Source organism: Theobroma cacao, chromosome 1 (genome assembly GCF_053813885.1).
Source record: "Theobroma cacao isolate CCN51 chromosome 1, ASM5381388v1, whole genome shotgun sequence".
NCBI classification, from domain to species: domain Eukaryota; kingdom Viridiplantae; phylum Streptophyta; class Magnoliopsida; order Malvales; family Malvaceae; genus Theobroma; species Theobroma cacao.
In genome coordinates, this window is record NC_142639.1 from 8,281,533 (window position 1) to 8,293,932 (window position 12,400).

A 12,400-nucleotide genomic window follows, 5' to 3' on the forward strand; every position below is an offset into this window, starting at 1 on the left:
GCTGATCGTTGCATGAACCATGTACTGCTGATCATTACTAAATTAAGGCAATCAACAAGCATATACAATTAATTTTAACCCATTAACAATACTATATTTTCATCATTTTCCTCAAGTTAATTTTATTCGTATTACTTGGTCAAATCAAGGCAAGCAAGCGTTGTATAAATCTGAGTCAGATGAGAAATGATCGAAGAGGGTTAATCAGTATGGGCTAGTGATGGAAGAATTAAGTAAGGGTAGTTGGAGAGGTATGGAACAACAAAGAATTAATGCAAGGAAGGAAGGTATAAGGATAATGAGTGATGGGAAGTAAAGTGAAGCAAATGCTTGGGTGGTTGTACGGAACTGGAAGGCAACGGGTGGAATCATGAGTAACGGTGAAGTGGGAATTTTGAGATAGGATAATGATATTGAGGTTAGGAATTAGTAGGCACGAGATACTGAGGATATGTAAATAGCCAGCCAGATAGGACATCACAGTCTCACTTCTCTCCAACGGTCCTCCTTTGTCTTGATACAGACGTATATCATATATTATCTTCTTCGATTAAATAGATTTATAATATTTTATAATAAAATTTAGATATAATTCGTACAATAACTATTCTATCAATCACGTGTTCAAATAAAATTCAGATAGCAATCTTATATAACAGACTTACTAATAATAATTTTTTAATATTAATTTTAGTTTTTTATATATTATTTTTTATTTATAAATTTTTTTATGATTAATGTAATACTTATAAAAAATGTTTAAAGGTGATCGCTATGCTACGAAATAAAATTATTATTTTATAAATTGAAAATGGAGTTTTTATATCACATAATCAGATTAGATGATTGTCCATTACTTATTTAATAATTAATTAATGTAAAATTTTCACTGTGTTAAAACATAAGATTCAAAAACAAAAAAAAAAAAAGTTTCAAAGTGTGTATCTATGGCACTTGTTTTATAATTCATTTGTTCTCACCACTTAATAGGTATACAAAAAAATTATATGCGATAAATCTCGAGAATATAATAAAATTCGATGATTAATTGTAATTGTGTTTTGCATTTAATTCAAAAAAAATTATAATTGTGTTTGCACGGATGAAATCAGTCTACTTAGCATTCATAGGTGTTCAACAAGGATATCAATTCTTTCAAACTTATTTTGTAGTAAAACAATATGGACGATAATTTGGGAAATATTTGTAAAAGTACAAGAAATTGAATAGTAAGTTGTTTTGTCTTATAGAAAACCAAAAAAAAAAATTCTATTTAAAAAACAAAAAGTTGTTTGTTGGAGTCTACCCGTAAAAGCCTTTACTTGTATTCAACTAAGTCTTTCATTTTTTATTACAAGTCATTAAATTTTGGTTTAAAGATTAATACATCCTTAACCTTGAAGGAAATATAATTGTCATTAATTAGACCCAATGTTAGTTGGGCTTTTTTTGCCAATGTGGTATATGATCTGGCTTATTGATGTGGCTACGCGGTAAACTCAAAATTCAAAAAACCATAACCGATACCTTTATCATTGATTATTGTCGTTTATCGGCACCAAAATCACAATAAGAACCTTTTTTTTAATTCCTCCCCTTCTTCATTCCTTTAATTAGAGTAGGTTTTTTTTTTTTTTCGAAAATCGATATTAGAGAGAGAAGAAGAAGAGTTTTTTTAGAAAACTAAACTATTAAAAGGGATGAGGGAGTAGAGGAAATATTCATGTTATTTGTTACGTTATTACATTGTTAAGTCGCATCATATACCATGTAGATAGAAAATATTAATTGACTTTGAGTTAAATTTCACTAGATGATGGACCTAATATAGTGTAACTTAGACATCATATCTTAAACATTACAAACCTATCACAAAGCTTAACAATTGGGGCAACACAAGTACTATTTTTGCCTTTATCCTTAATTGTTTTTTAATTATTAAGCTATTACAAGAGGTAAAGGGAAAAAAAGCTTTGACTCTGCATTTTTTGATTAACACTTTTCAATACGTACAAAGACTGACATCAATTTATAAACTCAATTTTACCCAACTCTCTACTTCAATTAATGTCTATCAATAAACTATAACTTCAATTAATATCTATGATCCTAAAATAATATACTATGAAACGATAAATTTAAATTAACTTTAACTATTTATCCTGATGAACATAATTTAAGATAAATAATAACATATAAATATATTCCTAAAGTAAATGAAATATATGTAACAAATATTTTCACTGCTATATCTCGTTGTTTTGTAGGCTGTACTGCTTGCCAAGAGCCTAATATTTCTGGAAAGACTAGAACATAGAAATGTTAATTTGCCCAATAAGAAGTGATTCCTAATACCTATTCCAAGGGGTATAGACACAGCTATTCTGATCTTGGTGTAGCATGTCATTAGCTCTTTCAAGCTCAAATGAACCAAACTAGTCCCTCCACATTGAAAAGATGAGTAATTGGAATGACTAATTTTCCCAAACAGACGTGCTTGTATTACAAGTTGAAACCTTGATTAGTCCCACATCTGAACCTTCAGCCATGTCTTAAGAAGTAAACTGTCTAGAACCTTTGCTGCAGCAGCAACATGGCAACTTGAAAACAGAAATATATTTTAAAATTGTAAAACGCAGACTATACGATTTTCAAACCTTGGAGGTGGAGGCATTTTTGTTTTCTTTGCCAACCCTGTGTTTGTTTTCCATGGTGATTATCATAGCTAGGAGCCGCAACAGCCATTCTTTATAATATTATGATGAGAAGATTATAAGAAAACAAAGAGAGAGAGAGAGAGAGAAAGAGAAATTTTAAGAGATACGGAGCAAAGAAACTAGTACCTATATATTTAGTCGACCCAATCAATGTCTAAATCTTGTAGCCTTTTGAGCCACTTTTGTGGATTTTGAGAAACATAAGAATTTGATGGAATCTTTCCTTCACTCTCTACATCACTGCTTGCTACGTTGTCAATCTGTTTCTCCTTAGGAGTAGTTTGCGGTTGTCTGCTGGGGTGTCTCACCTTGAGAGACAGTAGACGAGAAACTTCATGAAGGCCCCCCCATTTCTCCAATGCACGTGCAATGTCATAACGCCCTGTAACATTTTAATTTAAACAGAATTAACAAGAGAACTAATTTTCTTTTAAAAGGGGACAGTTTTCTTTTAATAGCATTGCACATTGTTCTCTGCAAAAATAATTTTCACTACGTTAAATTGCTCTGGTTGATGGAAGACAACATCATACCAACTATTTGATGCTAATAATAAAACAAAATGAAAGCAACCTATAGTTTGAACAAGAAGCAACAATATCACAATTGAATTACCTGCACGCTCAAAAGACTTTCTACTGGGCATAAATGATGGGTCCATCCCCCAGCTCCTCTGGAATCGGCTAATCTGAAAGGTAACACTGGCCAATTTAGATAGTTTGTCATTATCAACTTGTACATTTTATGATTCTTTAATGCAATAACCTTCTACCATCTAATATTTTAAAGAGGCTGAATGAATGCATTTCATCAAAACATGCATACTTTCCAATTTCATTTGGCTGATTGCTGCATGTGTATGAGGCTAGAATATTGAGTTAAAAGAAAAACAATATGATCAATCAATTGAGATAGTAACAAAACAGTCCACCTCATCCTGTAGATTCTCAAGGTTGTCCCAGTAGCCCTTTGGTTTGCGTTGTTTGTATGCAAGGGAGAGATTCATCAAAGATGCAATCCTTCTAAATCCACCCATGCGTGTGATGGCTTTCTCAATATCCACTCGGCCATGCAAGCGAAGTTGCTTTCTCATCGGCATAAATCCTTCCTGTCCGTGTTCAGATATAAATTTCAGGAGCTCAGCTTTAAGGACTTCAATGTCCCTTTGCAGGCCAGGAACTCTGGGTCTTTGTCCACATGAATTAGGACTAGTGGAATCCAAAACCTGCTCAGCAGTATCACTATAACCTGTTTCATTGTTTGTGCTGGAGGAAGAACTTTCTTTCCCTGAAAGTTGTCGACTTTCATGTGTTTCCACCTCCCTTTTCTCAACATAATCTCGAATTGAACATAAATTGGATGGTAGATCTTCATATATAACCTACAAGGTGAGAAGAGTTAAAACGTCAATATTTTTTTAGCATATTCTTTCTTATTTGAAAATAAAAAATGTAGGATAAAAAAAATAAAAAATTTATAAGTTCCAAATACAAAAACAAAAAGCCAAAAACATTAAGCCATTAGACCTTTTTTCCCCCTTTTCTGGTAGTCAAGGAAGCACAAGTATGCCTATTATACTGTCTTCATACATTCACACAAGATTGGAGACTAGTTCTCAGAAGAACATTTATCTCGCAACACACTTTGTAGGCTTCTAAGGTTGGTTCTGAAACAAACATGTAGGGAAGGTAAAAAAGGAAAAATCTACATATATTGTGAGGATGGATTTTATGGATATTCAGTTAAAGTTGTATTAAGAGTTTCTAGAAAACTCCTTATTTAAATTTATTATGTAGGTATCCATCCATGACTTTTCCAAATACATTCTGGATTTCTTATCTGCTAAGTGAAGGTATGACTACATCGGAAACTGGAAAGTGGAAAGTAGTCTTTTTCTGTGTAAGTAGAACTTGTTATATGTAGTTTATAATTTTATGAAATCTAAGAACTTTGAAGGTCAACAAAGGCTGCCATTTCAAACATTCTGCTGGGATGCTCGAATGGACCAAGTTCTATTTTCATGGTTCAAGTAAACATGCACAAAGGAAAGAGAATTTACCAAAAAGGATGTCTTTACACAAAAAATATTTATTATATTCAAGTTACACACTTACACTTACAATACTTCAATATATACATTAACTGTAGAATAGGAATAAGACAGTAGGTGAAAATAGAAAAGCAGAATGCATAATTCCCATACCTCTTCCATTATAGCTTCAGAAAGAAGGGAATCTCTGTGCATTTTTGACTCCACAGAATACTTCAGTAGCGTGTGATGACTTCCAAGTTGCTCTAGAAGCCATCTTCCCTGAAATGAGTCAAAATCCCCTTCAACCTGCTCAAAACTGATCTCTTGTTCAAGTTGTTCGTGTAGATCTAAAACGACTCGTGCATGAAGAACCATATACAATAGACCCTTGCATCCTTCCTGCAAAAAGGAACTGATTACATTATAAAATAGGCTAGGCTACTCTTGCTTTATATTTAGTTGAACTAATATAGATCATCAATCACCATCAAATTTGTTATAAATTTATGCTTCATGGGAGGGATTCAAATGATAAAAAGATAAGGACAAAATCAAAACACATTTTCTGCATTCAAAACACTTGCATGCAGACTTAAAACACTTGCATTCAAACAGAATTACCTAACTAGTTTTCTGGCCCATACAGTCTTATGCTACACCAAGGGAGATACTTGTTTCCCATCCCATAGACCCCACCCCTCCATTCCCAGGAGTTCGACCAGAATCCTCCTAGATGGAGTGTCAAGATACTAACCATTGAGATGTCACGTGATAAACTATACTGATTAATATTGCTTTATGTAATTTTGAGATGCATTTAATTGCATCATGTTCATGACAAATGTTAATGCATGGTTAAACTATCTAATAAATAACATCAATCTATATTGTGTACTACATTTGTCATTTAATAGCATTAAAATTATAAATATTTATCTAGTAGTTATATTTGGAACCTGGTACATACTTCAACACCTTTATAAAGCTTAATTTCATGACCCATACTACTATGCATATAATGAATGCTAGTAAAACCATACAAGACAACCGGAATAAGTAGACTTCCTGGACAAAATCCTTAGCAGAACTGCTCAGAGAAAGGGTGCTGAACACAGGCAAGATTTTAAGATATACATATATAGTCCTTTAAGATCTCAATAAAACTAATAGTTCAACATCATGATTTTTGTGGCATTGTTATTTTTTTCTACCAAAACCTTTTTCGTGCCTTTTGTTACTTGGCACCAGTTGATGCCATGGTCTCCATGATTTAGACCATTGTGGCCTTGCCTACATGTTCAGAATGATAATCGCTTTAAAGGACATAATTTATGTACTTCAGTTGGTCTTTTGTAGGGAAACATCCTTAAGTTCACATTTGGTGCATAGGATTGGATATGGTAATTTCTTTATTCAATGCTATTATTTTCATTGTCTTCAACCTTATAGGAAAGGTATGGAAAGTTAATTGGATTAACAATCCTATATGGAGATGATTACACAATTCTCGGACGAGGGGTTGGATTACATGATCCATATGGACGACATAAAAGACAAGATGAGAAAAAATTTTATCATTCCTGCACCAAAAACAAGAGAATCTAAAGGCAATTCACTACGCACCCTAAAAGTGAAAATTGCCAATAATTCATTAGAAACAAAATCTTACTTATACCTGGAGAATGCGAACTTTGTTGTTTTCGCGTGATAAAACTTTACTAATAGCTAAATTTGGAACAAACCTGCAAAAATGAAACTTAATGAGAAAAAAAAAGGAATGTGAAGAACTATTTTATTGCAAAGACATATATATTTGAACACTATAGATTTATTTAATCTAACTTATTCCGTTCCATAATCAATATGGGAGCAGTGGAGAATTTGTGGTAACTGGTAAGTTATGTATGCTTGAAACAAGAATGATGGTGAAATACAGACTTACAGGTTGATATTGAGGACAAAAACCCCATAATAACCACAGGTTGCATGCGCAAAAAAATATATATATATTCTTCCTTACACTACTTGACTGAGAAGCAATAGCTCCAAACCAGTGCAGTCTAACACTTGTATAATTTTATTCTAGTCTGTGTGGCTGAAGCCACACATCCTGCAAGATGCTCGCTTACTTCAATTAAAGTAAGCAGCCCTCATGTAGGTATGCCTTATTGAGCATGTTTAAGTGCCAATGACTACCGAATATCATACAGCTTTTCAAATCCTTTAGCTATTTTACTTCCAGAAAAAAGCAAAAGCATACTGATAATATTAGTGACTCTTTTCTTTTTCAATTACTCCCTTTCCCATGAGCTCCTAAATTGTTAATGGATACTAGGAGAGATCATCATGATGGCACAATAATAGCATGGTCTTTTTGGGTTTACCTATTCAGATGCCAAAATGTGGTACTCAAACTCTTTATTCCAAGGGTTAATTACACATTTGGTACCTGAATTATAGTGAAATTGTCGATCAGAGCTGGGTTATTGGCTAATTGAGCATTTTCTCTCTTTTTTTTCCTCTTCCTTTCTCTTTCTACTTCTATAATATGCCTCAAACTACTGTTAATAGCATAAGACAGCATCCATAATCTTCTTTAATCTTGCTTAACAGGACAATACATCACTGATTTACTCTAGTTCTGCTGCCACCAGAATTTCCAGCATGCTTTTCTTTTCCCTCAATTCCACCATTTCTTGAGATAAAATATGAATTGAATTAAACCCTAATTTGATTCCCTACCATAACTCTAAACACTAAAATTCCTAATTTTCTACCCATACCCACCAGAAACCCTAATTAGGTACTTCCCCAAATGTGTCATACATCACTTCAACTTTTCTGGATTAGGTTATTCTAATTATTTGAGTCTCAAACCCAACTTCAGTGGCAGTAAAGTGCAACAAATGGAGTTCCAAAATCTAATTAACAAAGCTATTGAATGTAAAATTTTGAAAGATCAAGTCAAAGATGCCACCAAACTATCAGATGATAACAACTAATGCCTATAGCTTTGGGAATTGAAATATAACAACCAATGCCTATAGCTTTGGGAATTGAAAAACCAATTTAGCACAAAAAATAGCAGTTAATCTCCTTAAATTGGAGTTCAAGAAACAAGACAATCATTACTTACTCTGGGAGACTCTCATAAGCAGTTAAAACATTCCAAACTTCACGAACAGGAGCTTTTACAGTTATGCTAGCAACAACACAGCGATGAACACCTCCATTTTCCTTCAGCCCAAAAACATTTCATCAGCAACAGCTAAAACAGAATAATTTGATCAGCGATAGCTAAAACAAGGGCGGCCTTCCATAGAACAGGAAGACCTTACAAGAACGGTCTAGAAACAATCAGTTACCAGTAGGCCATCAAATCTACGAAGATGAACTTCATCCACCATGCGAGGCCTATTAATTCTGCACAGTTTTCCAAAAACACCCCAGTTACAGTTCAACTCACTTGAAGATGAAAGCAAGGGACCAAGATTGGAGCTAGCATAACTTTCTCTTAGGTCTACTGGTAGTAGTTTGTCCTTTTCCAAGAGTGCACCATCCAAGTCCATTCCAGGTGAAGACGGAACAGGCGAAGATGTTCTAACCATATCTTTTGCTATTGACATCTTCTGATTCCCATGATAATTGCTTTCAGCTTGAGAAGCCAAGGCTCCAAGATTCACAGGAAGATCTGATCTAATAATCCGCTCCAGGAAAATGGCAGGGAAATTAAATCTCGGAATTACATTAACTTCATATGATAAAATTGTAGTGACAGACCTGCAAAAGCAGTCAGAGAAGATACACTTTTACTTCATATGATAAAATCAGCAACGCTGGAACTTGTTGGCTATGAAAAACAAAACATTGATGCTACCTTGTTCCAGATTTGACTGACCATTTCCCTTCAAACTTCTTAAAATCTCCATCAACCATGGAAAAATGGAGTTCACGACCATTGGACTGAATCACAAGCAACACTTATAAAGCTTGTAGGTTTTAAAGAGAATAGACAGGCATATGTGAAAATTAAAATAATGAAAGACAAATGAAATGACTCAAATTCAATTATACACAACTAAACAATCCAACGAAGAAATGAAGCTGAATAAAAATCTTCTTCAATGATTTTGCTTTCACAGCTCCCAAATTTCATCCATGTCTTTTCTTGAAATCCAACTTTCTCTTTCAGTTTCAAGGTTCACCCAATTTTATTTCTTTGAAAAACTGCTTTATAAAGATTAAAAGTCAGAGCTTTCTACTAATCAATTTGGGCAAATAAAGATAAAAGTTTAGTTAACAACAGTTAGAAATTTATTCAAATCACAAGCGACTGAGTCAATTTCAGTTCAAAATCTTATTTTCTTTTTCAAATAGTTCCACATACTAAACCTGCAAATTAGTGACTTAATGAACTCGCCTTGCCCAAAATTAGAGATAGAGCTTAGCATTGCTTGCCTTTAGGCGCCTTCTCCCCTTGATTATTCACTCACAGTCCATGCATACTCATTTTATCAAAAGTTAATTCAATATTTTCAAAAATAAGGATATTGGGACTTAAAGAGGTGCAGATTGAAATATTTCATGGATCAAATAGAAATATCATATCTGGAGTGGTCAAGGATCCATGGTAGGTAAAGGAAGTACAGGCTTGTTAATTTTCGAGCTTGAAAAAGGAGGTTGCAAAAGTTAGTACAAAGAGGACGGCAAAGACAAAGCTCCCTCTGTTTACTCCTAAGCCAAGCAGAGCTCCAATATTCTTTTTCCAAAATTAAGATTCATTCCTTGCAGTCAGCTGTTCACAGGAAAAGTCCTGGAATACTTGTAGGATGATTAACAGCACCTGTCATAATTAATAGTTGAGCAACTAAGAAATTAAATGCTCTTTGAGACGTTATTCTTCCTTAATATTCATGTCAAATATGCTTTGAGCCTTTATTTCGAATCTTCATAAGTAATCACCTTCCATTAAACTAGTTTATTCCAAATGTTTCATCAACTACTTTATTTTTGACAGAGATGATTCACTGCTCATTCACATCCAACCCAGGCAAAGCCCTATGACATGATACTATTGGTTATATCGAACTATTTTGCCAAATTACAATATTCATCCTCCAACTACGACCCAAACTTCATTTCCATTTCTTAGTTGCAATTGCAATAGTTTCAGGCTTATAGTTTCATTAGTAATTATGTGAACCCTCCAAAAATCTTTGTCAATGATATGGGAAGGACTGAAAAAATAAGTTACATGCATACCATATAATAGTTATGAGTACTAAGGAAGCATCTACGTGACAAGGTTAAAAAATGTTATCATTTAGAACCAAGTAATTCTTTATGTAGGTTAACGAAAATGTCTTCAAAATGAATTCATTCTTTGTTTCCTCCATTCTTGACAATAATAACAGCGACAGGTTGCTCGACCAGCATAAAGGGCAAACTCTTCTTGCCTCTTCTAGTCCTAGTTTAGGATCTACAAGATTGTGACTGGCATGGAAATACAACCTTCAATGGTGGTCCATGAAGGTCAAGTTTTCTAAAGCTAGACATCATTCAACACTCCAACAATAATTCAAAATTTCCATGCCCGCACAGTAAAAGAAATGAAAGGAATGTAAATACAAGATTAGTAGATTAAACCTGTCTTGAATTGTTAGCCTCCCTAATAGACTGAAACAAGGTAGAATTTATCTTTACAAGTGCCAGCGAAGTCAATTTTTAGTGATGATGATATGATGGTAATGCTGCTGGAAGAGGCAACTGCTCTTGCAACAGCTAAAGCTAAAGATAATCATGATTATGACTGTGAACTAAAATCTATAGCGAAAAGATTGCAGATTGTAGTTCTACTGATTTGGTCTAACATCCAATGGAGCTAACAGCATTTGTTGGAAATGGGAAATTTTACACGTGTATATCTTTCTTTCTATGAGGGGCCAACTTGAGAAAAACAGGACATTGCAGTGAATTACACAACAAAACATATTTAAATAAAAATGATAAACAAGGTATGGAAAACAACACTCCATCAGTATTCGAGCAAGGGAAATATACATGAGCAAAATCCTAGGATTGACTAAAAGATAATTAGTATTTATAACACAGTTCCACACCATAACTACAGGGCATAAGATGCTTACCGAATTGGAAATTTCTTGGAGATCAAGGACTACACGTGCTTCAATATGCCAATATAATGCCCTTTGCAAACCTCTCTGCTCCAACCATATTCGTCCAGGATGAGGACAAGGAATTCTTCCACTAACAATCAGACATATTTCATTCCATTCAAATAACAGAGAAGGGAGTGACAGGAAGTAGATAAGCGTTGACTGCAGATTTGCATTCAGAGTGATACTAACCACAATGAAAATGGGTTGGAGAGTTGATGATTAGTAGAAAACAGAAAAAACAGTTTTGTCTACATTCTCCAATGACTAGTTCACCAAAGACAATATACAATACTCTATTAAATCAGCAGATGATGTAGGAGTCTTCACAATGCATTATTACATCCAACAAGATTAAAAGTGAGAGAATTTCTCTTATAAAAACAGACAAAAACATCAGTTCAGTATCAATTTAACCATAATCGTACATAACCACAGCACAAAACGTTTATGATCTACATGTGAGCTCACTCTTCATTATTAGCTTTAGCCTTTGTCATTCTAGCTCTAAAGAAAAGGGAAGGAGGGGGTTGGGATTTCTCAATTATGATAAAAAAACTTTCAAAGAAAATTTATGCATTAGGAAAAAGGGACGTTATTGAATTCCCTATCGACAAATTTGCAATGTTGGCATAGATTTTGTGGGACCTCATTACACGGTCAATATAGTCCAAGGATGAACACATACTAAAACATAGCGTGACTATAAAAGTAAGTAGATGATACATTTCGTCATTCAAAAAAGAAAAAATTGTTAAAATCTTAAGTTTTTTGCTTTTATTCAAAACAGTATTTTCTTTTACTCGAAGAAAATGCAAGCAAGAAAGTACCAGAGAAAGAAGAAAATGGTGAAAGGGGAAGGGGAAGGGGATTACCTTACCTGCAAATAAGATTGGGAATAAAATCGGCAAGACGCTCATAATCAGTGAGAGCATTCCAGACAGAATCAATGTCAGCGGAGACCAAAATTTCGGCCTTGATTCGCCTCTCTCTCCAAGAAAGCACTTCCACTTCGCAGTGCACTTTCTCCTTCCCGTGTGCTTTGGCTTCCTCCCCTTTTTCTTCTTCTTTTCCACCGAAATCCCTCGCTCTTTTCACGTACGCGTTCGTCAACAAACAAGTCTTGGCTCTGTTTCTAACATTGGAAAAGACCATGCAATGTTTGTTGGACAGACGATTAGGGTTGTTCACTGGAAATGAACAACTTTTTGCTCTGAGTGAGAGAGTTGCATGGCTCAAACTCGAAGCCTTGCACATGGAACTGTTGATCATACTGATTCATGCACTGGCTTTGTGCCTGAGTTTGAGAGAAGCAGCCTTCACTGTTTGTTCCAGTTGCTTCTCTTCTCTTTTCATTACTAGCAGTTAAGTTGGTTTAAAGTTTGAAGCAGCGTTGCTGGCTGGCTGGGAGCCACGAGTTCCTTCCTCCCTCACTTCGCCTTTCGTCCTTAATAGTAACAGACAAGAACAAGAAT

General features: G+C 34.3%; 1 protein-coding gene across 6 annotated transcripts; it reads right to left on the reverse strand.

The window, feature by feature from the left end:
- Window positions 1-2,175: 2,175 nt before the first annotated feature.
- Window positions 2,176-12,348, reverse strand: LOC18611972 (polyketide cyclase/dehydrase/lipid transporter). Of its 6 annotated transcripts, XR_016027377.1 has the most exons (12): window positions 11,806-12,347; window positions 10,896-11,112; window positions 8,627-8,712; window positions 8,115-8,529; window positions 7,886-7,986; window positions 6,425-6,491; window positions 4,921-5,148; window positions 3,649-4,098; window positions 3,333-3,405; window positions 2,844-3,099; window positions 2,658-2,746; window positions 2,176-2,580 (listed from the first exon to the last, which is right to left on the reverse strand). XR_016027377.1 is itself a non-coding variant. In XM_088807954.1 (11 exons), exons 1-10 carry the CDS (start codon window positions 12,195-12,197, stop codon window positions 2,852-2,854), a joined length of 2,277 nt encoding a protein of 758 aa, XP_088664080.1. In that variant the 5' UTR covers window positions 12,198-12,347; the 3' UTR covers window positions 2,176-2,580; window positions 2,844-2,851. The 6 variants fall into 6 exon arrangements, 5 of the variants coding, with proteins under 5 accessions (XP_088664080.1, XP_088664084.1, XP_088664077.1 ...); XM_088807954.1 differs by lacking the exon at window positions 2,658-2,746; XM_088807958.1 differs by lacking the exon at window positions 2,658-2,746 and having other exon boundaries at window positions 2,176-2,600.
- Between the last annotated feature and the right edge of the window lie 52 nt (window positions 12,349-12,400).